Source organism: Girardinichthys multiradiatus, chromosome 4, assembly GCF_021462225.1.
Source record: "Girardinichthys multiradiatus isolate DD_20200921_A chromosome 4, DD_fGirMul_XY1, whole genome shotgun sequence".
In the NCBI taxonomy this organism is placed as follows: domain Eukaryota; kingdom Metazoa; phylum Chordata; class Actinopteri; order Cyprinodontiformes; family Goodeidae; genus Girardinichthys; species Girardinichthys multiradiatus.
The window spans coordinates 24121186-24147285 of NC_061797.1; the positions used below are offsets into that span (position 1 = coordinate 24121186).

The 26100-nt window shown below is 37.4% G+C and overlaps 1 protein-coding gene across 1 annotated transcript in view; it reads left to right on the top strand.

Moving 5' to 3' along the window:
* Positions 1 to 23193, top strand: part of lgr4 (leucine-rich repeat containing G protein-coupled receptor 4) — a 39994-nt gene extending 16801 nt beyond the window's left edge. The window contains exons 3-18 of the mRNA XM_047362925.1: positions 2352 to 2423; positions 2938 to 3009; positions 7003 to 7218; positions 10470 to 10541; positions 12374 to 12442; positions 13937 to 14008; positions 14149 to 14220; positions 14399 to 14467; positions 14586 to 14657; positions 15549 to 15614; positions 15738 to 15809; positions 15903 to 15974; positions 16081 to 16206; positions 17344 to 17441; positions 18505 to 18558; positions 18684 to 23193. Coding sequence (XP_047218881.1) covers positions 2352 to 2423; positions 2938 to 3009; positions 7003 to 7218; positions 10470 to 10541; positions 12374 to 12442; positions 13937 to 14008; positions 14149 to 14220; positions 14399 to 14467; positions 14586 to 14657; positions 15549 to 15614; positions 15738 to 15809; positions 15903 to 15974; positions 16081 to 16206; positions 17344 to 17441; positions 18505 to 18558; positions 18684 to 20089 — 2680 coding nt within the window. The 3' untranslated portion in view covers positions 20090 to 23193. The remainder of the gene's footprint in view (positions 1 to 2351; positions 2424 to 2937; positions 3010 to 7002; positions 7219 to 10469; positions 10542 to 12373; positions 12443 to 13936; positions 14009 to 14148; positions 14221 to 14398; positions 14468 to 14585; positions 14658 to 15548; positions 15615 to 15737; positions 15810 to 15902; positions 15975 to 16080; positions 16207 to 17343; positions 17442 to 18504; positions 18559 to 18683) is intronic.
* The last annotated feature ends 2907 nt before the right edge of the window (positions 23194 to 26100 follow it).

Below are 26100 nucleotides of genomic sequence, written 5' to 3' on the forward strand. Positions count from 1 at the left end.
TAAAACACATTGATATTTGTGGTTATAACGTGACAAAACTTAAAAGTTCAGAGGTGTGAATATTTTTGCAAGGTATTGTACTATATTTCTCTGCTTACATTTATAGGAAGCATATGAACCTATGACCCATACATATATTAAATAGAGTGAAACAATGGTAGGTATATATTGTATATCTGAAGTGAAATGCGTTTAAGATGCACATAAAAATTGAAGTTCTATACTTCACCTCTTCCCTCTTCATCTGTGTCATCTGTTCAACAGCAGTGCAAAACGTGTTTCTTGTACATGTGGGAACATATTGAGAGAGTGTTTGTGCAAGGTGGAGTTTGGTTTTTATGTATAGTGATGTCCCAAAGAAGGTTAAACTTCAGGTGTCATTTAATTTTTACTGGAAGGTAGACCTGTTGGAGTAGTGTTGCACAACTAGAAGAGTGTGCCTCTGCTTCATGACAGCCATGAAAGCCCTGCAGCAACAGGTGATAAATCTGCTGAAAGGTTTAAGAGGAAAAGCACTTTCGGTTGTGAAACCTGTAGGCTAACTGAAACCTTTGTCAAACCATGTTTGTTTGTTCTTATTTGCCGTTACAAAGCTGAAAACAAGGCCTATTTATTTTTAGTGTACGCTGTTATGCATGTGTCCTTTTGAAGATTATGGTTTTTAATAAATGTGGATTTAAATCTAATTTCCAGAAGTTTTTGAAAGACAGCGAGTATTGATAATTTTTAACTTAGAAGAGCCACGACTGCTGACATGTTTCAATTTTCTGATTTTGGCAGTTGTGTAACTTGAATTGTTTGATCTAAATTGACAGCCTGCTTGTTAGCATTATTAATATCAAACAATAAACCAGGACTATGAGTGGCTAACACAACATATCATGGAGACTATGAAAAACCTTGACTTTTTCCATAACAACACCAAATTTCTCAAAATAAAAAAATATGCAAAAGACGGTAGGGATTGAACTGCGTTTCTGTCAATCAATGTTGTGCAGATATTCTGAGTTGGCGATGGTGTCATAAGCAGCAGGCACTGGCAATTTCTCATGCTATTTTTATCTTATTTTATGTACCATCTGCAGAACAAGATGGCAAAACATCTTAAAAACAAGATGGAATTTTCATCTGTTATTCACCTACTTCACATTTAATTTTTTTTAATTTTTCTCAATTTATCCACGTTTTATTGGATTAGAAAACAAAAATCAGATATATATTTGGTGTCAAATAATTGCATGCATACCTGTTTGTTTTAAAGCTGTCCTTAAAGTAATAACAAGCCAACATAATAAAAAAATAGGACAACTGTATTATGCTATACTCAGTAGAAATGATAATTTGCTTTAACTCTGACTTTAACTCTGACCCAATTTCATTTGGGCTCTTGGAATATAAAATGCTGCTTCAGTGTGATATCTTACACATTCTTGTTTATTTCAAGCTCTCAGATTTTTATATATTGCATACAGTCAAGCGACAAGTTTTAAGACCTCGTAATGTATGAAGCCTTCCAACACGCACTTTCTAAAAGGATGCAGTGTCCCAGTTTATTTATTTGTGGTGCAAAACCAAAGCGAAAAAACTCCCCATTTGAATAGCCAAGAATAGATGGGTACCACACTTGACAAACTTCAGGCCAGGGTTGAGTAATCTCTCGCACCTACTGGTGCTCTAACACAGTCAGTTCTGATTCTCAGCTTCACACATAGCAGCTCTTGTTGCTGCGAACTCGGCCTGGTCTGACTCATGTTGCACGGTGATAAATCTGCTGCTAATCTCTCGGGCAAGATAGCGTACTTGGGCTCCATGTCCCAGTCAGCTTGTCCCATGCTTATTTACACCCTGGTTTCCTATTTACTTCCTGTTCCCAGCAGGAAAGGGAGGTGTCCCCTCTCTCTTAAATAATTTTGACATGCACTTAAGCAGCTGTTTGATGATCATGGTTTCAGGGGAATATAGGTTGTGTAAGCCTAATAGTGGTGGATTATTGTTTCACAATAATATTTTAAGAGGAGCACTGAAAACTGAAGTTGCAGTAGCTCAAAAAGGTATCTAAGGAAATAGTTATCCATGGTCAGGCCTAATCAGTGTTGGATGATAGACAAAGTGACGACAGGCCATGGCAAAGACACATGTCTTTGACACTTTGAGCTCCATAATCAGTTTGGGAGCTGCAACCTAAGTTACCCAGATGCTTGGTGTGTAGTTTTCAAGCCTTTCTTTCAAACCTTAGAGTTTCAATACAAAGCGACCTAGTTTACTGAGAATTTTCCAGTTTTTTGTTTTTACTTTTAAAATGTGTATTAAATAAATAATTACATATAATTCTGACTTTTTATCTCACACAGCCGACTTGCTGGGAATGACCTGACATTCATCCACCCTGACGCCCTGTCTGGTCTGCCTCAGCTCAAAGTCCTGTAAGCATGCACCCTCCCTGCCAATGTACACACATCTACATGCAGACTTACAAATATGGCAATATAAAGTTTTCCACCTGACAGGCGGAGTGTAAACTGTGACGTTTGCTGTAACATGCTACCCTCTTTAGATGACCTTTTGGAATAGACTTTTTTTATTCTCAGCCAAAAATGTGTCTGAGATAGGACCAACAGCATAGTGCATACAAGCACTGCTTTAATTTCATTACTGCATCAGCCAGCCAGGTTGCATCAGATTAGTTGTGCACACATTTGTATTTCCTAAATGAGACAAAGTGCTTTCCTGTTGATTTTGCATCAAGTAAAAGGGTCATAGTCCTGCTTTCTTCACTAACTGCATTAGATTGTCCTTGCCGGTGTTTATTATATAAGCTTTCACCTGTTCTAAAAGCAAAAGGTTCACACACTTTATTACTTATTAGATCTTGTACATTGTTCAGATTTATAGTATGAAAAGTTGTTCTGATATTTGAACTATTGTTTTTTCCCTCAGGATGCTGCAAAATAATCAGCTTAAATCTGTGCCCAGCACAGCACTGACAAACCTTCACTCGCTCCAGTCTCTGTAAGTTGTCTGTATAAAAACACACACACACACACATATGCATATGCATATGTGATTTCATAATTGTTTATGGGTATTTTATTTAGAAAAAACTTTATATTTGGGGTGAACCTTCCTGTAATTGCAGTAATTTTTCACAAAAATCACTCAAGGATGTTGCAAAAGCAGAACTATCTTTAACATAGCCTGTATCTTCATCATTTGGTTTATGTGTAAAACAGTAATTTCTGCTATAATAAAGAAAGGAAAAAAATGTAATTTTTGTATGTTATTAATGTATTTTGTTCCTTGCTACTCAGAGCTCTAATCAGAGAAACGCTGTTAGTCTGTTTACATAAACTACAATCCAAATGGTGCTTTTATTGTGTCAGATATTCTAATAAACCGATTCTTATCTGTAATTCACAACTACAGTGAAAAGGGTACACCAAGAGTGATACTGCTGAACAGTTTATCTGCTGATATATGTAAAGATCTAAACATTTGGTGCTGAAAATTTGTACAAATGTATGTAAAAACAGCTCTGTAGACAGCAGGTCTGAACTGTTAGTTTGGGGTTATAAAGGGCAGGTACACTGCACTGAAGGCATGCATAGAGCTGATCTCAGTGCTGTTGCTTTGGGTGTCAGATAGGCCACTGGCCATTGTCTCTAGCAGCTGATGAAATTCTTTGGGTGTTTTTTTTTTTTTTGGTTAGACTCTGATTATCATGTTTAAAAATCCATGGTTTTGTGTCGTCCCGCTGTGCAGTTCACACTGGTGCAATCAGCTTTGCAGCAGTAGCGACTGATGAATATCTCTAATTCGCCTTGTACTTCAGCTGTGCTTTGTTTTGAGTGTTGATTATACAAATCTGATTCAGAAGTCAGTCCTATTATCTACTTACAGCCAAGATAATATATTAAAGTCATATGTTGTAGCAATAATAAATATTTTACTTTCCAAAGTCCCACATGTTTGCACTGATCTACTTAGGATTTTAGTATTGGTATTCACCCCAACGCTCTATGACCGTAATATATTGCTATGCACTTGAATGGCTATTCAGTTTTGTAGTCTGCATTTATTTGACATATTAGTCTAATAAATACGCATCAAGACTTGGGGATTATTGCAGTCAGTGATGTTTCTCATTAGAATATTCAAATGAGGCAGGGGTAAAGTGCTGTATGTCAAACATCTGAACCTAGTGTTACAACAGTGGCGTCTTGACACTGTCTAGCTGGAGTCCGCAATGTTGAATTGTGGGTTTTACAGTCTTATATACAGTCTTATGGGATTTTTTAGAAGATTGTTTATTTCAGCTTGTTTCTGCTTGTAAAATGTTGGTGTCACAGCTTCCTCCCCCACTTCCCTTCATAATAGATACAATTCGAAGGTCTTAGCTTTATTTCTGCTGCCTTCTTCCACAATGTGCATTTAAGCTTGACAGAGACTTGCAGAGTAATGAATCTAGCTGTCGAGATGTGCTAAAAAACTCTGTTTTCACTCACCACTGTTGTTTTTTCCTCTCCCTGCACGTTGCATCTCTTTTCTTTAAGTTGTCCTTTTGTCTTTTTGACACATGTCTTTTTTTCATTGAGATTCTAGAGGTCTGTTACTGAAATATGCTATGGTAAAGGAAATAAAGGAAAAACTTGTATTAGGCCTTAAAATGCTAAATGAAGATTGTTTTTCTTCCAGCGCAGATACTTGAGGAATTTTGAGGGAGGGTGAGACACTCAGTCAAGGAGGATAGCAGGACAAAACTGCATGGCTCAAGTGAAAAGAACACTTATGCATTCATTTAGTGGTTAAGCAAAGACAACTTTACCCCCAGGAGATGAATCTGTATGCAGATTCTTGTCAATCTGGAAATGCTGGTCGTGAATTTATCTTTTTCTCTTGTGTAAATTAAATTTAAGTTCAGTGTTTTTAAAACCTTGAGGTTCAGCAGTTTTTTCTGCAGTATTATGTTTTTGGTAAATAAAAGAAAGAGGTAGACAAGGGTCTGTCTCTGAAGTACAGGGGTTGGACAACGAAACTGAAACACCTGGTTTTAGACCACAATAATTTATTAGTATGGTGTAGGGCCTCCTTTTGCGGGCAATACAGCGTCAATTCGTCTTGGGAATGACATATACAAGTCCTGCACAGTGGTCAGAGGGATTTTAAGCCATTCTTCTTGCAGGATAGTGGCCAGGTCACTACGTGATACTGGTGGAGGAAAACGTTTCCTGACTCGCTCCTCCAAAACACCCCAAAGTGGCTCAATAATATTTAGATCTGGTGACTGTGCAGGCCATGGGAGATGTTCAACTTCACTTTCATGTTCATCAAACCAATCTTTCACCAGTCTTGCTGGGTGTATTGGTGCATTGTCATCCTGATACACGGCACTGCCTTCAGGATACAATGTTTGAACCATTGGATGCACATGGTCCTCAAGAATGGTTCGGTAGTCCTTGGCAGTGACGCGTCCATCTAGCACAAGTATTGGGCCAAGGGAATGCCATGATATGGCAGCCCAAACCATCACTGATGCACCCCCATGCTTCACTCTGGGCATGCAACAGTCTGGGTGGTATGCTTCTTTGGGGCTTCTCCACACCGTAACTCTCCCGGATGTGGGGAAAACAGTAAAGGTGGACTCATCAGAGAACAATACATGTTTCACATTGTCCACAGCCCAAGATTTGCGCTCCTTGCACCATTGAAACCAACGTTTGGCATTGGCATGAGTGACCAAAGGTTTGGCTATAGCAGCCCGGCCGTGTATATTGACCCTGTGGAGCTCCCGACGGACAGTTCTGGTGGAAACAGGAGAGTTGAGGTGCACATTTAATTCTGCCGTGATTTGGGCAGCCATGGTTTTATGTTTTTTGGATACAATCTGGGTTAGCACCCAAACATCCCTTTCAGACAGCTTCCTCTTGCGTCCACAGTTAATCCTGTTGGATGTGGTTCGTCCTTCTTGGTGGTATGCTGACATTACCCTGGATACCGTGGCTCTTGATACATCACAATGACTTGCTGTCTTGGTCACAGATGTGCCAGCAAGACGTGCACCAACAATTTATCCTCTTTTGAACTCTGGTATGTCACCCATAATGTTGTGCGCATTTCAATATTTTGAGCAAAACTGTGCTCTTACCCTGCTAATTGAACCTTCACACTCTGCTCTTACTGGTGCAATGTGCAATCAATGAAGACTGGCTACCAGGCTGGTCCAATTTAGCCATGAAACCTCCCACACTAAAATGACAGGTGTTTCAGTTTCATTGTCCAACCCCTGTAGGTGGCACATGAAAACATTTGCTGTCTTTACACTTTACAGTGCTACAGTGGAGCTACAGAGTAAAGCTTTCCAATGTTTTATTGCTGTACCTGTTTTGCCATCCATTATCTGCAATCACATAAAGTTTGCAGTGTCCAAAAAGTCTGTGTGCAGTCTAGAAGTTGTGTTTGGTATCAGCCGTATTTTTCCTGGCACTAAAAGGTTTCTTCAAAACACCAGCTTCAACTGAATAGTTAAATCATAAATAGTTAACTCATACAGATCAAATCAGAGACAAAAATCTTAGAGATTATTTCTAAAATAGTGAATTACCAAGCAAGACATGCAGATGACATGTTATTATACCTGCATTGACTCCGGTAATAAAATAATGTCAAAGCTGTAAATGCAGTCATCCTGACTAAAGAATTTTGAGTTTTATGGAATTTGGGAATATTGAATGAATTTTTATTTAGCTAATTTTATTTAGAAACTTGAGTCTTTGTCATATTTTGATTTTAAAGTCTCTGATCAAAGGGAATTATTAACCACAAACATGTCAGTCCATAAGTCCTTCTGAGCACATCAAAAAACTGTAAATCATTTAATAAAGAAATTCACACATTTATTACTGCATTTAACATCTAAAGACATTAAACACGTTCAAAACATTAAGTATCAGCTCAATTTCAGACTTAGGGTTAATCCACTTATTTTTTGTTTTGTATCTCCTTCAGTCGCCTAGATGCAAACCACATTACAACTGTTGCTGATGACAGCTTTGAAGGTCTCCAGCAACTGCGCCACCTTTGGCTGGACGACAACCACCTGACGGAGGTCCCCGTCAGTTCCTTGAGACACCAGTCAAATCTTCAAGCTCTTACTCTGGCACTCAACCGCATCTTGTATATACCAGACAACGCCTTCGGAAACCTGACTAGTCTAGTTGTGCTGTAAGTCTTATTAAGCTTCTGGTCTAATTGTGGTTTAGGATATGAATGTGCACTGTGGCATTACATGTTTACAATATGATTCACTAGTTTGTCTGGACTGATAAACATAGTGCAGGGTGTGTACAGAGCAGAATAACCACCAAACCACGAGGTGTAATCAGCTATATACACTGGTTTCTTCAACATAAGCTGTTAAAATCATATATTAGACCAAATACAGTTTAGCTTTATTTCACTTTAATTCACTTCATTTATATAAAACTAATGTCATCTCAAGGCATTTATAAAAAAATCAATTCAGTCCAATCATACATGCAGCTTTATATACATTCCAAATTGATCCTAGGTATCAAACAAGGCAGACAAATTCAAGTTATTATTCAAATTAGGTCAAATGTTTTCCATCTAATTAAACCTAGCAAATTGAGTCACTGGCTTTCAGCAATCACTCATCAATGGCATGTAATATATCTTATTTTATTAATAATAATAATAATTTCGGATTATTATTATAGGAAAAATAATAATTTGTAATTATTTTGTGACAATGAAGTGTTCTTACCTGCTGAGCCTTGATCCGTTTGGCAACAGCAAGCAACAACCTTTTATTTATATCATATGCACTGAACAGCATGGAAGATATCCTGACCTCTGACATAATTTCTGCTGTCGTAGTATTGCTGCTAACACCAGCAATACACAATTTCACCGTATTAACACTGTTTTTAATGCAGCTTTGCTTCTACCTAAACCGCTATCATTGACTCACACAATGAATGACCAGAGACTTCCCCTTTGATGTCATTTCCGGGCGACTTTGGACTTGCAAAATGTAACATCGAATTATGCCTATTTTGTGTCACAATTGTCTGTAATCACGTCTTCAATCCTTATATCATGTTAATTACTGCACAATTCCTTCAATGTATAGATGTTTTCCTTCAATGTCTGCATTTGTGGGAAAAGCGTGTCAAAGGCACTTTAAAATATAGCAGAAACTACAGATAAGCTAAGCCACTCCAACTATAAGCTTTATCAAAAAGGAAAGTTTTATGCCTAGTTTTACAAGTTGACAGGGTTTCTGCCTCATGGACTACAACTGGGAGCTGGTTCCACAGGAGAGGAGCCTGATAACTAAAAGATCTGCCTCCCATTCTACTTCTAGAGACTCTAGGAACCACCAGTTAACCTGCTGCCTGAGAGGGAAATGTTTTGTTATGAACATATGGAACAGTATTGGCAATATTTCTGATATTGGCAATATTCTGGAGGTGAAAGAAGGAAACTGTTTAATATGGGATTTAAATGATATGTCATGGTAAAAAAAAAGGAAAAACACCTAGGTTATTTACTTTATAACCACAGGCCAATTTAGTACCATCCAAATTAAGTGATTGACTGAGCGACATTTTCTGTGTGGTCCAAATTTAAAAGCAAATAATTTTAATATCATCGAGGTTTTTAGGTCTTCAAGACATGTCTGTAGACCACCTAAATAATTGGAGTCATCAGGATAAATATGGCTGAGTATCCTCAGCATAGCATTAGAAATGTATCCCATGCTGTCTGATAATTTTACCAATTGAAGCAATATATGTAGTAAAAAGAATTAACCCAAGCACTGAACCCTGTGGTACTCAACAAGTAACTTTGGAGGGTGAAGGTAATTTCTCTTTTAGATCTGGAATCTGTCAGACAAATATGATTTAAATCATCCTAGTGCTGTTCCCTTGATCCCTACAGCATGTTCAAGCCTTTCTTAAGGCTCCCACAGAGTTGAGTGTGCTTGACTCCGCAGATGTCCATGCGTACTCGAGGTGGACTCAAAGCAGATGTCCGTCGGACATGTCTAGCAGAGCTCAATTTTTGCAACCATGTACTTAGAGAAAAGTGGTAATAATTCCCCTTTACTAATTTTAAAAGGCACTTTAAAATATGGACAAAGAGTTGCATTAGATGGATGTTCACAAGACTAACATAATAGAAGATAAGTACATGAGACATTGCTTGAGGCTTTAGAGTGTTGGGGAGATATTTGAAAATAGGTAGAGACTATGTTTAGCACTCAAATGGTTATAGTTAGGCCCATAATTAGTCATACCCCTGGCATACACACACAAATATTTCGTTTGACCACCTTTAGCTTTGATTACAACACGCATTCGCTGTGGCATTGTTTCAATAAGCTTCTGCAATGTCACAAGATTTATTTCCACCCAGTGTTGCATTAATTTTTCACCAAGATCTTGCATCTCCAGCACATCCCAAAGATTGTCAAGGGGGTAAAGGTCTGGACTCTGTGGTGGCCAATCCATGTGTGAGAATGATGTCTCATGCTCCCTGAACCACTCTTTCACAATCCGAGCCCGATGAAACCTGGCATTGTCATCCTGGAATATGCCCGTGCCATCATGGAAGAAAAACTTTATCTCTTTCTATAGATTCTCTATCAGGTTTAAGTCGGGACTTTGACTGGACCACTCCAAGAGATTAATATTATTTCCAGTCACACGAAACATCTTGGTAAAATTAGAAGTTTACTTTAGGTTGTACTGATAGAGAAGGCCTGATCCCCAGTTGTCACAATTCTGTTGAAGTTGAACAAAGCTTTAATTGTTAAAACTGTTGTCCTTTTTTAGAGTATCTATCCATGCCCTCTGTGTTAGTCCCAACCATTTTTTAAAGCTACTAAAAATCTGCATCCATACACAAACAATATTGCATTATTCATTTCCATAACTTCCTGTTAATAAGTAGACAAAATAGGTTTCTGCTCATGCTTTGCTGTGTTTTTTATGCAGACACATTGGAAGTGAAACATGCCATTAGGGTTTTCAGTGTGGATGCTGCCCCATACAGTGATATTAAATTAGGTTTATAGTGTTTTAAAGATTGAGAGAAAAACAGCACCTTCCAAGTTGGTAGCTTGCATTAGAGTCTGGGTGATATTACCAAAGTTGTTATTACTCTTTTACATTTGCACAAACACAAACACGCACCCATGCACACTGAGTGGTACTGGTGAAGGTTTGTATAAACATGTCAGAATAAACAGGAAGAAATAACCTGAATATATTAGTGAGCTCAGCTCTGCTGTGGAGTACAGATACCGTGCAGACAGTTCATTCACCGAACATGCTGCACATGAAAAACTATTTGTGCTAAATGTTCTAAAAGTTCAGTTTATAAAATCTTTTAATATTTCACCATGTTCAAATATGTCACAGATGTAACTTATTTTGTTTTTCTAGGCATCTTCATAACAACCGAATCAAGGAGATAGGAGCCAACTGTTTTGCTGGACTGGTGAACCTTGAGACGCTGTAAGTCCACAGTTATTCAGTATTTTGTTTATATGTGTGTGCAGATGTATACTTGGATGCCTGCATGTGTTTATGTATCAGTTTGAGTCAGTTTGGGTTTTTGGACTCATGTCTGTATGTGCCAACAGCTCCCCCACCCACCTCTGCTACAGTCCTCCAGACATCATTGTGTCCACTTCCTCCTTTAATTGCTCTAGGATAAATAGAGCAAAGTACATGATGCTTATCAAAATTTCCCTCCCAACTGTTCACTTCCTACTGCCTCACAGCCTTACCTAGTGGCAAAGCCACGGATCTTTAACTTTCTGAATAATCATCTGATAAATTTGAAATTGAGCTGTTATTGCTCATTTTCTAAAACCCTGAATATTTAAAGGAGACTCGCCTTTTTCACAAATTATCTGACATCTTAATGAAATGACTGGGATATGCTTTGTAGGTGGTGGTCATTTCGTACTTCAGCAATTTTTTAATTTTTTCTTGAAATTTGAATTGCATTCAATGAATTTTAGAAGCTGTGTAGGTATTACTGTCTTGAAACCCAGTCCGTGTTTTCTACTTCCTTTTTACTTCAAATAAAACAAACTCCCCCATTTAGACATTTTGTACCTGTTTACACCTTGGAGACGTTTCTAACCTGCTTTAATAACAGACGTTTGAAAGCAGTTTTCAGTTTTCTACTCTGAGTTTACTGTAGGGCTAGATGGTTTTATGACTCCTATAAATAATTTATACCATCAGGAAGTCCATTTGAGTTAATTTGGTTTGATAAGGGGTAGGGCTACAATATACTAGGATATCATGAGGTGGTAATATTATTGACAACTAATGCAATGAAAATATCAGTTGCATTAAATTTGCACTTCTATGTGCGCTTCCAACAATTTTTGTAACTTTTAGCATCCTGGGTACTATTATCTGTGTCACGTATGTGAATCTACTGCAGTGAGACCATTCAAAATGCTGAATATCTTATTGCCAAGCAACGTGTGTATTTATGACACTTGGAAGATATTAGGTTGTTGATGCATTCACAGCGGTCTGTTGTGACGTTATTATTGCAAATGTTGATTGAAACATTGAGCTGACGCTGTATTTTTGGTATATTGTGCAGCTTTAAACGGGTCATAATCTGAGTTGTCTGGCCCAAAGAGGGTTAAGCATTGAAATAACAGAAAATGGAGTGTAATAAATAGTTTTAAGAAAATAAAATACAATTAAGCTAAATTATACAAACCTTTGAGCATTTCTGTTTGTATGTATCCCCATAATTAATTAAATTTGTAAAGATTGAGAGAAATAAATTGAATAAATACGCAATAGATGACAACATGGAAACAAAATTATTTGTTTACAGTTGTGAAATGGAAGTAGTAAAGGACCAAATGGTTAAGTATGCGTGTTAAATGGGGTTTTAAAATAGAAAGAGGCCAAATTGACTTAGAGCCTACTGAAAGGTTATATTTTTTGTGGAGACTACTTTTAAAACATATCAGTGATATTTATTTAAAGTCATGTGACTCTGTGCTGCCCAAATTCAACAACATCACCCCAACTGTTAACAGTGCATAATAGAATCAGTTTATGTATAAACATATAATAATTTAAGGGGACATCTTTATAAAAGCCATTTTTAGGATCCCTGTAGTGATATTTAAAGACGTCGATCTGAAACTGTCAAAATGTAATGGGTTCTTCCTTTCACTGTGATTAACTTACGTTTGATTAAATCTGGCTTATAACCTGTCCATAATGTTCACATAAACAGGCACATGAGATAGCTGCAGCAGTCTTACACTGTGACTCAACTCTCTCTGTCTCTCTCTGTTTAGAGATCTTAATTTTAACAACCTGGAGGAGTTTCCCAAAGCAATAGAGGCCTTGCCCAAACTGAAAGAACTGTAAGTATGTAGCGATTAAAGCCGAGGGCTATTAAAGTTATGACTGATGCTTTGTCCTGTGTTTGCATATCTTAAAAACCACAAGCATTTGTTTTTTGAGCTTTAAATAAAAATTAAACATGAGTGCAGTGAATTTCGCATGACTGTTCTAGTTTATGCTGTGTGTGAAATGTTATATTCACATACAAACAGAACTGGGGGATTATACCAGGCTGTGAAAATGTATTTACCCCCTTACAGGTTTTTTTGGGGAGTTTTGCTTTGTTTTTGTCACATTTATTAAAAGTTTTTTTACTATCAAACACATTTTTACATTGAACAAAGACAACCTGAGAAAATATAAAATGTAGTTTTAAATGATGGTTATGTGGAATAGAGTGGAAAGAAGCAATCTAAACCAATCTGGCATTATGCAAAAAGTCATTGCCTCCCTTGTAATATCATGAATATTATAACATAATATTCACTGTGATTAATCACAATTTTAAGTTACATTTTACCAGCCTAACACAGGTCTGATCACTGTCTGATCTAAAGAATCAAATAAATACTCAAATAGAACCTGTACGACAACATGAAATAGGTAAAACAATCTCAAAAACAAAAGCATCATTCCCCAAGCTAAAGAAATTTACAAACAAAATAATTGGTATCTAGCAATCTTGAAAGGGGTTCAGCGCAGTTTCTAAGGTCTGGGGTTCTAGTGAGCCAGAGAACTGGATCCATTATTCACCAATTTGAAAAACATAGAACCTTCCCAGGAGTGCCATCCCTACAAAAATTACTCCTAGAGTGCATCAGCAACTCTTTCAGGAGGTCAACAAAGAACCCAGAAAAACATCTAAAGCACTACAGGCCTCACTTGCCTCAGTTAAGGTCAGAGTTCATGATTTAACATTAAGAAAGGGACTGGGCAAAATGGCAATAATGGGAAACTCCAAGGCCAGAACCACTGCTGACCTAAAAGAACACAAAGGCCCATCTCAAATTTGCCAAAAAACATCTTGATGGTCCCCAAAACGTTTGGCAAAATATTCTATGGAGTGACAAGACAACAGTGGACCATTCTTTAAAGGTGTGCGCTCCATTACATTTCACATAAAACTAACGCAACATTTCAGTAAAGAACATCTTAGTCAAATATGGTGGTAGTGTGATAGTCTGAGGTTGCTTTGCAGATTCAGGACAGGACATGCTGTAACTGAGGAAAAAATGAATGCAACATTTCAACTTCCATGCCATTATTTTGAAGGCTTTATTTGGAGTTTCTTCTTCTAACTTAAAAACCAGTTAAGAAACCACAGATTTGATTTATTTTTTATCTTTTTAAGTTTGCTGTCTTCTTTGTTTTTGAATGATCTAACTGTGCTTACTGTGCTTACTGTATTATGTTAGTTTTGGCCTTATTGGCCTTATCTGTTATGTTGCCTTTGTTGGTTTAACCTGCCATTGGGGAAAGTATCTAATCACTGTCCCTTGACATTTCTCCTGTAGTGGGTTTCACAGCAATGATATTACTGCCATTCCAGAAGGGTCCTTTCATAACAACCCCATGCTACGAACCATGTAAGGTCAAACTCACACTGTGGACAAGCCCACATGTGGTGTTATCTTTAAAGGACACAAGTTTAAGGCACAACATAAATGTCCAGAAGATGGTGCCATACTCACTGTGCTCTCCCCCTCTGTTTTTGGTCTCATTTCAGACATCTTTATGACAACCCTCTGTCATATGTGGGTGCCTCAGCTTTCCAGAATCTCTCAGACCTGCGCTCTCTGTAAGTCTTACTTTGAAAAACGAGTCGCTATCTTTCTGACCTCCTCAAGTCAGCTGTGACCGAAACAAGTCCTAAAACAAAAATATATGTGCTTTATGGTATCTGTATGTCATCCCCACCAAGTAATTTCACAGTTTTTACAAGAAACATTCTAGTATTTATTCTAAGTGTTTTACAGGATGTTGCGTGGTGCCAGTTTGATGAAGGACTTCCCCATCCTCACATGGACTAATAATCTGGAGAGTCTGTGAGTAAAAGAACATTTTCTCATCCTTTGTTGCTTATGGTTATTTTTTTGTGTCAGATGCGAGGAAATACTGTGATTGTTTTTTTCTGGTTTTTCTTTCTTTTTTTTTTATCTCCAGGACACTCTCAGGTACCAAGATATCATCCATACCCACTGATCTGTGTGAAGATCTCAAGTTGCTTCAGACACTGTAAGAGACTCTTTCAATTAAAGTATTATGCATTTCATTAGAGCTGGAAAATATATTAAATTGCTGCCCTCATCGCAGTATCCATTTGTGCAATATTGCAATTGCAAAAAGCAAGGATATTATAATTCAAGTGCCTTGCATAAAAATTCTGCATGCCAATATTATATGTGGCCTTTTCAATTGTCAATGATGCAAACACTTGATGTTTATTTTAAGTAGGCCAATGAGCCAAATGTCACAAAGAGTGGTGGGGACAATGTGATGAAGGACAGTGAAAAGGGTCCAGACAGTTTCAACATCTTCGTCGTAATATTCAGCAACAGAATTGCAATTACATGTTTTGCAGATATTGTGCAGCCCAACTTCATAAATTCCTCCCTTAGACTGACAGCAGGGGGTCCATTAGTTTCTAACTGAGTAGTTCCATTGTCAGTGTAAATCATGTCATCCAGTCCGGCTCTCAGGGCTTCTTCCTCTGAATTCCTCCTTGTCCCTTTCACATTAACTTGCTACTTCATGCTGTGGTGATGTTATTCTGGCTACAGTGGGATTGCTGAATAGTAAGATGGGTCTTAATTCATAGCATGTTATCAAATAAAATATGTATTTTTGCCACACAGTGTATCATCCCAAGTTTCACGTTGCTGCTATACAATTAGCTTTTTGCTTAATTGGTCAAAAATGATTGATGCTTGTTAGACAAGGCTGTGGTTATATCTCATTCTGTATGTTATTTTAGCTGAAGAATACCCTCTACAAATACCTATCTTTTAAAATTGGGACATAATAATTATACATATACACAATTATTTTTAGGTTCGCAGTTTTTTCCCAGTTGATAGTTGTTGTTTTTTTTATTATTAAGGTTGTTTTTTTGTTTTTTTTATTCAGTGACCTGTCTTACAATGAGGTGAAGCAGTTACCGTCCTTCCAGGGCTGCAGCCGGCTGCAGGAGATGTGAGTGCTGACAGCAATAAAGTTAAACAGAGAAATTTAGAACTTATTAAGCTATAAGCTGTTAGCTTTTACCATAAATGGTTCCTAAAATAAACGTGAAAAATACTTTTTTTAAATCTGCAGAAGCTTCCAGCACAATCATATTCAAGAAATCGACAGAGATACTTTCCAGGATCTCTCCATGCTCCGTTTGTTGTAAGTCTCCTCAGACACAGTAAAAAAAAAAAACAAGTTTAAGAAAATAAATACCTCATGCCAGGTTTACGTTTTAATTTTGATGTTTTATAGAGACCTGAGTAGAAACGAAATCCGAGTTATCCACAAAGATGCTTTCCTCACCCTCACTGGACTCACCAACTTGTGAGTAAAACCTTACAAAAAAATATATACAAATCTGCTGCAAGCATTTTTCCATTTAGCAACTGTTTCATAAATATTAACCTGCTTCACTGAAACGTTTCTGCAGAGATCTGAGTATGAACTCCCTGTCTGTGATTCCAACAACTGGACTGAGTGCCGTCAGTCAGCTGAAACTGTCAGGAAACCCACAGATGAAAAATGTTCTCCCGGCAAAAAACCTGCCTAAACTCAGGTGAGTAACTCGTATTCTCCTTTGAGCTTAAAGTGTTTGGGAGAGAAAAGAATTAAAGCCAGCAGGTTCTGTCATTTTAAACTGACTGTGGAAATGTAATATCTCAGGTTGAATTTTACCACGGCTGCATGTGTTGGTTCATCTTTCTCCCTAGTTTTAGTTTGATGTTCAATACAGATCAAATACATAATATAATACAGCGCAGTTTTGCCTTCACTCTTGTCACAACCTCAATCTTCAGTGTTTGTCACTGCGATTTCTTTTGTGTAGTGCATAATTGCAAAGTTGTGTGCAAATAGAAAGCAGATGTGTATTCAAGCTTGTTTCCTCAATTAATTAAAATTCAGGGTTGAAAAATTCAGGGTTGAAAAAAACCCCAAAAAATATAAAGAAATCCCTGTAAAATACATTAAAGTTGGGGTAATTACATGACAAAATGTGAAAAAGTTCAAGAGGTATTAATTAACTTAATAGTCATGTGAATTAATTAAGGTATTGTTTGTGTGGTTTTTGCTTTTGAAGCATATATTCTAAAATAAACTTTGTTTTTATTTATCACTGAAAAGTGATAAGACCAACGCTCACAAGGAAAAAGTAGAAAAAATAAACTGAATAATAAATCTATATATGGAAAGAATCAGGACATTAAATACAAAAAAAACAATCCCAACAGTCTGGGAGCTGGGTTTTGTAATGATACATGTGTTTTTCCAAGGTTACAGAGACAGTGTGTTTCTGGGAATTGGACAAATTGTATTACAAAAGAGCAAGTGCTTCAAAGGGGTGATACAGACTGCACTGCATAAACTCAAACTGAGTGCTCGAACGGTGCTTGTTTAAGTTAGCTGATACCCTGGAAACAAATGAGAAATGTCATGCAAAGACAGAGAAAAGCAGAGTCCAACTCTGTGTGTTAACATTTAATGAGAAAGCCAGGCATATCTGTTTTCTGCATAGTTGTTGCTATTCTAGGAAAACATCCAAATATTTAGAAGAAAACAATCAGAAAACCCAAATATTTGCTGAGGCACACACTTCTAATACTTTTCTCAGGAGGGATTTTAAAGATGATGGGCCATTATCAACAATGGAGCTTAGCTGGACTCTAAAAGCCTTATTTTAAATGATTGTTTGCAGGTCCATCTCTGTTCCTTACGCCTACCAGTGCTGTGCATTTGTTGGATGTGAGTCAGTGACAAGGTCTTCCGAGGAAACTGACATGAAGAAATCCACAGGTGGGAATGCTGCAGGAAACTCATGTTTCTTGGAAATAAATAGCTGACATGTTAACTTGTGATTTTATTGTTCTACCCATCAGTAATTTGGTTTTTGATTTACTGACTGCCAGAGATGGTGAATCAAATTTGAGAATCCGACTCAAGTTGTAGTAAAGTGGCAAAAATAATAGACTTCAGACTTGACTTAGACTCCTGGTCTGAGATGCGAGTCTTAGTAACTGTCTTAATCTCATGTAATGAAGAATGAAAGGAAGTCGGTATGTTTTACTGTGAAAAGATCTGTTTGATTATCACCCAGTTATGTTCCTGGATTATGGGCTGTTGACAAACTGTCCATGTCAGCTGTACCTTCACAATAATGACCACATAAATGAAGTCTGGATTAAATTACTTAGGATCCTTTCAGGAAAAAATAAAACCAATTTTACTAACATTCTCTTGCTGCTAAGCTAACTGCATTATTGCAAGAATACATCTGGCTGGAAATATTAAACTAAAAGCGGTTCCTTTTCCTTTCATTCAGAGGTTTTACACAAATTTATTTAGTTACTGCACTTTGCCTCGTTCATACATACCTTTATGTTTCTAATGGGGTAAATAATACATTTGAACATAATTGTGGTTAATTCAATTTGTTGAATGATTAAACGATAACTTTTAATCATTACTAAAAGATTAAAAAGTAATTCACAAATTCAGCCTTAAAGAATCTCCTTTTATTGTAGAGTGTTCCCAATTCTCTATTTGACAGATACAAAGGATGCAGTTCTTGAAATAAATCTGGTCTGAGTTAGTCCAGATGTTTAGAAAGCGAGTGAAATGGCCCTATGCTACACTTTGACAATCGGAAGTCAGTTTTAGCATTGTACTCATTTATGGTTTGGAAAACCTAAGATAAAATTACTGTTCAAGTAGTTCAAGGTGAATGTTTAGTTCTCAGATGTCCAGAATACCATTAAAACTGCAAAAAAAATCTAGACATGACATAGTTCTTCATGATTACAGTGATGTTTTTGGTGATTTTGATAACTTCTTCATGCTTATACTTATGTCATCGTAGGTGTAGAAGATGGGGAGCAGGTGTCAATGATAATGCATTGCTCTCCTTCACCAGGTAAACAGCCATGTCTGTTAATTCTGTGTCTGTGTTAACTGAATAATGTTAAAGAGTTCAAAAATAATATTAAAATGATCTTATTAGGTGTTTATTTCTAAACGATTAAATGTTTCTTTGTTTAGGAGCCTTCAAGCCTTGTGAGCACCTCTTGGGTAACTGGATGATTCGTCTGACAGTCTGGTTTATCTGCCTGGTGTCACTGGTGTTTAACAGCCTGGTGCTGGTGACCACCTTCTCGCCTGCTCAGCGAGCCGCTGGTTATTCCCACTACCTGACTCCGTCTTTGTCACCGGCCAGGCTGTTGATGGGATTGCTGGCTCTGGCAAACCTGCTCACAGGCCTGTATGTCAGCATTTTGACTGTGCTCGATGCTGCAACGTGGGGATCCTTTGCAGAGTTCGGTGTGTGGTGGGAGATGGGTCCCGGCTGTCAGATTGCAGGAGGTCTTGCTGTGTTCTCTTCAGAGTGGTCGGTGTTGTTGCTGTCGCTGGCAGCCGTTGAGCGCAGCATGGCGGTCCGGATGATTCTCGGAAAAGTGTTGATGTCCCCCAGGAGAAACAGCAGCAACCATCGCAGGTGCTTGAGAGGATACCAACGCTTTGGCCTGGCTGCAGGGCTGCTGGCGTTGCTGGCAGCTGCCGGAGCATGTCTGCCTCTTTTGACCTTCAGTGATCAGTCCTCTTCTCCTCTCTGCCTGCCGTTCACTGGTGGTGAGAGTCCAGCTCTGAGTGTTACAGTCATTCTGGTCCTGCTCAACGCCCTGGCTTATCTCTTTATGGCTGCAGTGTACACCCAGCTCTACTGCCACCTTGGCAGGGTGGAGCTAGCGGATCCAGAGCAGACCGGTGCTCTGCGTCACGTAGCCTGGCTCATCTTTACTAACTGCATCTTCTTCTGTCCCGTAGCAGCTTTTTCCTTCGCCCCACTCCTGACTGGCTCTACAGCCGGTGGCCCAGAAATCGTCAAATCTGTCACTCTCATTTTCTTCCCGCTTCCTGCGTGCCTGAACCCGGTGTTGTATGTGTTCTTCAGTCCAGCCTTCAGAGAGGACTGGTTAAGGCTGCGTGGTCACATTGGTTTGACCCGAGAGGCGAAGGCTGGCACTGAAAGCGGTTGTGACGACGGCGGTGGAGGGTCTGAGCTCACAGATGGAGGATCCTCCACCCACCTGGGCCTTGACTGTGGTGTGTACTCGCAGCTTTGTGGAGAGACTGTATGCGAACAGTGTGAGGCAGTACTGCGTGCCCAGACCTGCTCTTCCCCCTCAGCCTCCTCGGTCTGCAGACATTTTGTGAAGTCTCACAGCTGTCCCACCCTTCTAGCTGGAGCTGCTATGTGCCAGCGTTCCGAGGGGTTCTGGGCAGACAGCAGCACGCCCTCTGCTCAGTCCGAGTATGCTGATGAGGGAGACTCGTTTGTTTCAGACAGTTCAGACCAAGTTCAAGCCTGTGGCAGAGCCTGCTTCTGCCAAAGCAGAGGACTTCCTCTTGTACACTACTCATACAACATACCTCGAATCAAAGACTAAGGATGCCTCAGTACTTCAGTACGTCAGTGTGCACAGATATGTCTGTCATGTGAATTTAGATTCTTCAAGATTATGTAATTTTTATATATATGTCATATAGATATATGTCAGAACAGAAAATGTGCCAACTACCTTTGCAATTCATCAAGCACTTAACGTTTGTAATTAGTGTTAACAGAGATGCAACAAATCATTGAAAGGGAATTTTCAGCTGAAAGATCATTTCTAGGAGAAATGAACTTGAGTACTACATGTTACATACTGCTCAACAAAAGAAAATCTTACCACCGGTGCCTGCCTGCCTCTTGCGATCAACTGACCTGATGATATTGATGATGATGATGCAAGCTTAAAGGGGTCATAGATTTAATGATTTTTTTTCTGGGTTCTGTACGCATAAGCTTTTTAAATGTATCATCCATGAAATTTTACAGCAACAGTTAATTTTTTATTTGATGATTTTATATATAGATGTAACAAATGTAATAATCATTGCTAGATTTTTTGTGTATGTGTGAATGTAAGTTTAAAGTGATCCAGGGTTCCCATGCAGTCTGGAAGGTCTGGAATTTGAGTTTAGTATTTCCCAGGTCTGGATAAGCATGTAAAAATAGAATTAGAAAAATTATTATATTTCCAGACTTCCTTTTCCCATTGTTTTAAATATTGTATTTCTTTCTATCCTTCCCACTTTGTGCCCATCCTTTTTTCCTTGTGTTCTTCCTTCCTTACTTGTACATGTAATTCTGTCTTTCCTTCCTTTTCCCCTCTCCTTTATATCCTCCAGTCCGTTCCTTCCCCACATCCTTATGTCGTTCAGTCTTTCCTTACATTTTTCCTTCCTTATGCCCTACCTCTCTTCCTTAGCTGTTGCTTTCCTTTCTTTCCTTCCTTTTGTACTTCGTTCTTTACCTTTCTTATGCTCTTATTTCCCTGCTTTCCCTTCTTGTCCCTACCTTCCCGTCCCTTATTGTCGCCTACCTTACTTCCGTCCTTATGGCTTTCCCCTTGCTTTGTCTCCTTCTGTCCTTCTTTGTATCTTCCCTCTTTCCATCCTTATGTCCTACCTTATTTCTTTATCTGTGTCGTTTCTGCTTTCCTTTGTGTTTTTTGTTTCTTTTCTTCCTTTCTTTTCTTTTAGTAGCCTACCTTCCTTCCTTCTGTTTTCCCTTTCTTTCCTTTCTTCGGTCCTATTTTGTTCCCTCCTGGCTTCCTTTTCTTTCTTCCTTGTTGCATTTCTTTCTTGTGGTCTTCGTGTCTTCTTCTGTCCTGTTTTTGGTTTTGGTTTCATATTTAAAGCCTGCATACTGTAAAAAAATATCTGCCATCATTTCATAGTGAACTTTAATGTTTCATTATTATAAAAATTGGCATAAAGGAAAGAGAACGCTGGAAATTCGAGTCTTGAAAAATATGAAACTCTTAAATGAGCAGTGTGTTGGAACCCTGGTAATATTCACTCAGTGGGTGGGGGGGTGAAATATATAGCATTGATAACTACTAGCTTATGAGCACGTGATTGTCACACAACTGTGCAGGAATGGTGGAGGTCAGTCTGTAAAAAAAACAAGTATTTCCTTGCTTTAACTTCCTGATACTAAGAATGTGATAAAAGTAGCAGATTTCACTGTTTTAACAACAACTGTGTGTGGTCGCTTTGACACGTGTTATTTATTGTTTAAGCAGACAGGAGTGTTTGGGTGGAGACTATTTGTAGTGGCCTCTGAATAATAAGTACACAAGACAATATAATCCAAGCATTCACTAAAACAGCACCTTTTTTTAATTTATGTCTCTCATTAGGTCATTTTCAGCTCCTCTGGGCTTTTTTTTCTTCCTAATTTTGCCATCATGTTTTCTTTTTTCTATTTCCAAGCTGTTCAGGGGAAATGTAGCTTCTGACCTGCAGTTTCCATGTATTTTGAACCTACTTAAAGAGAATTTGCCAGTTGTGGCACAACTCAGTCCAGTAAATCAACGTCTATGTTAAACCTAATAATCCAATGCCAATTTCCTGTCACACCAGTTAAAGACTGGCTGCCAGCTGAGTCAACAAGAAGGTATGGAAAAGCTGTGCCAAATAAAATTAAATGGACCAACATAAATCTGCATTTTCTGTGGCTTAAAACATATACATGATGGTAGAAATTGGAAAAAAAGGTATGACATATCACATTTACTCTCCTTTCTTTTACAGTTGAGTAGCATTATTATTATTGGCGATTTCTTACTTAATATTTGTCTTTTACAAATGTGATAAGCAGAGCATTATTGTATCGCAAAGTAAATAAATGCAGACGTCTTTTCATCCTGACCTGGGTGAGACTGGGCGTGACAGAGTCTGACGGATGTTTAGTGTGCTCAAGCATGACTGCACGCATTGAGGTGGTTACACCCTCGGAGCATGTATCCACAAGTGCACGCCATGTGAGTGCTCAGGAATTCATGCAATGTGGGGAACCGTTCTCCTCCAGCACCAAGACGTTCTCATGTCTTCTTTATGCTCCAAACTGTTGAATTTTTTTCATAGTCACATCTTTGGACAAGACACGTAAATTCTCACTTCAACCAAAATGTCCTGTTTTGTTCTGACATCTTATCTCCTGTCTGATGAAAATGTGCAAATCTTTCAGTGGTTTAATTATTTTTATATTTTTCATGTAAATTATTTAAAAAAGAAAACTCAAGAATGGGATGCTTACTAAGAAGCTACCTCCTCGATTGTTGAGGCTACCAGCAGTGCTTTGTAAAAGAGTCTGTTTTTATTTTTCACTGTTTGCATCCTCAGCTTTGTGATGTTAATTTTGGCTTCACATCATTTTAGTTATGTGCAAGTTGTGGGAGGAATCTATGTACTGTATACTGTGATTTTATTTTTTTCAGTTTTTTAATCAAACCCTAAATATGACTCTTTTTTATAGATACAAAGTTGCAGAATACAGATAATCTAAAATATTTTACTTAATTTTCTGTTAAATTTAAATCTTACATGTATTTTTTTTGTCAGATCGGCCAGCTTTTCTTCTGTTTATATAGGTAAATCAATTCTTTAAATTGTGAATGAATAAAATTGTAAAAATAAAAACATGAATCTTTTGTGCCCATTCAAGTTTTAAAAGTTTAAAATTGCAGCATGTTCGTATTTTATTGCATTGTCCTCTGAGGTTGAGCCTTTAATAGTAGCCCAAGGCCGTGCCATTACGCATCCTTTCCTAGCCTTTGTAAGCCAAAGGATTCAAGTCCAGTGTCTCTACTGGACTACAGCTTTGCATTTTCAAGAGCATGCAGGCTGTATTTCAGATGTTTAGTTACTGTGATGTTTTCTTAATCTCAATCAAGCAGTTTTGGTATTTTAACCTAACTAAAGTTTATGAATCTAAATTAAAGGAAAACTGCAGGAGTAAAGTCTTATCCTTTAGTTTTCTAAAGTAAAACTTAAAAAAACAAAGATCCTGCCTACTCAAAATGCAGACTCGTTAGGTTTTGCTACATTAATCAATCATGTCAGCAAATAAGGCATTCTTTAAAATGGTAAAATTAAAAGAAAAATGTTAAGATCTGGTAAGATATTTATGCTTGATTACTAAGTTGAAAAAAAAACTTGTTATCCTTGGAAATTAATAATTTGTCGGTCTTATCCTTGGAAATTAATAATTTGTCTCCACCACATTTCCTGTCTTTAGTTAGTTGCTCTGTTTACATAGTTAATCAAAGACAAATAGCTGATTAAAGTAGGGAATTGCCTCTTTAAATTACTTTAGAATGACTCCCATGATTAAGGACAGTTACTCATCACAAGGATAGCTACATGAGCTGCAGTTCCCCCTTGTGGTGGCTGAAAAATGGATTTATTTTGTTTAACAGACAAGAGCAAATTTAGCATTTTCTATGCTAACTTTTTGGTTTTAACAAAAGAAAAATTATTATAATCTAATTTAAATGTTTAGAGTTTAATTTTGCCCACACATTTCAGTGTAAATAGAACCAACACAACCAAGCAGAGACCAAAAATATTACATTTCTTTATAAAGAGATTTAACAAAGATGTTAGCTTTAGCACTCTTATAGAGGTAGACAGCAATAAAACAGCTAAAGCTAAATTTCCACTTGTTTCAGCTTGTATACAAGCTAATGTTAGCAGTTCGGCAAAGCTAGCTGCTACAGGAACTTAGAACATTAGCAGTTTAAAACTTAAACTTGCTTTAAAAAAAGGATTTATCATCTATGGATTTATTTTGCTATCTAGTTACTGTTGAGGATGTTGGTTTAATATTTCACTATCCCTGAGTGATATGTTGCCTGTGTTTTTAAGATCTGTAAATCTGTGAAAAGCTAAAAAAAAAAAAAAAGTTGCTAGAAGCAAATGTCTGGGAGTATGTGCTAGTAGGACTATTCAAAATAATAGCATGAAGCTTAATGACAATGTCCCAGACAAAAGCACATTTCTGGCCTACAGAAAAAATATTTATTAGAAAACAAATAGTTTTCTATTAGATCTATTAGAATGTATTACTCTATTAGAAAACCTTAAATGACATTTTATCACAACTCTCACATAATTTGTCTATAATATAATCTCTGTTTACCTCCTGACATTTCCTGAATCATGATGTCAAGTTTTGTGTCATCAGTTTTACGTTATATGGTGTAAATTTGAGTCACTGAATAATATTTTCTTTTAGATTTATTTCTTATATTGACACCCATGTCAGAATGAACTCTACTAACACTAGTTATACCATGACCATTTGTCTAGCACCCACATTTTTTATAGTCAGCCACAAACCTAACGAAAGGACTGTTGAGAAATGCATAATTAACTAAAATGGTAAAGGGTGCAAAGTAATCATATGTTGATATCAGAATTTCTGTTTTTACTGTTTAGCACATTTTTTTCTTAAGTAACGTGCAATTATTCTTTACTGTTTTATTAATGTTAATTATACTGTTAATTCAAAACATAATAAAAAAAATGTGTTCACGTATTTGCTGTGTTCAAATATTTACCATCATAAAAAGTGTGATAGCTTCAAAAGTTATTTAATAACCTGAAACTTGGACTATTATTTTATTAAAGAAAATTAAACAAACTAGACAAATTTGTTTTTATTCTGATATATCTGTATTTTGTAAAAATAGTTTACCAACAGTTTTGCTTGTAGAAACATGGAAAATAAGCATGTAACTTTACACAGATTCAAGACTGTAATCAAAAATTACTTTGGATGCAGAGACCTAAAAAAGTAAACTTAAACATTTTTTACAGTATTAAATTAATTCCAGGTTTTATGTCCAGGTTGTACTTTTTAAAGGTGTGTTCTGTTTCAATACAGCTTTTGGATTGCCAGCTTCATGCTTTAAATCTGGAAACATCGGAGAAAAAAACCAAAACATCTGCATAAAATTTGGTCTCACAAACTACTGTTGTTGGCTCTGATCCAAAGCATTTGTGTGGTTTTGTCCAGCAGGGTAATGTCATCCACCACTGCTGCCATCTTCCTCTTTTTCTTGATAAGTGAAAACCTAATGTCTGGGACTACAGTTTGATAAATCATGTTATGCTTTGAACCTTGTAGGGCTTTGCACATTTAATTTGCGAGTTCTGGTTATGTGCCAAAACACCTAACAGATAGAGAAGCTATATGACCTTTATGTGACCAGGGAGACATGTGCCAGTGCTGAGTGGGTCTTTTGCAGCTGTATGTCAAGGCAGGAAATATTTACATTCACAGCCTTAGAGGAATAACTTGCACCAGCCTAGAAAAATGCTGAAAGTGACCATGTGTTTCATTTTGGTGACAAATGTCTTCACTGGGAGACATGCAAGATATTCCTTCCCCTCCCACACATATCCTGCTGTGCAACATTAAGAGGTCACCTCACACCCCTGGCCTTGTTCAGGCTTTGCAAGCTCCCAAAACTTGCTTTTGTTAATCTAGACTATACTAGACATTATGTGTGACAACACATATAATGTATGCAAATCACAACCAAGTAAAAAAGCAGTCAAG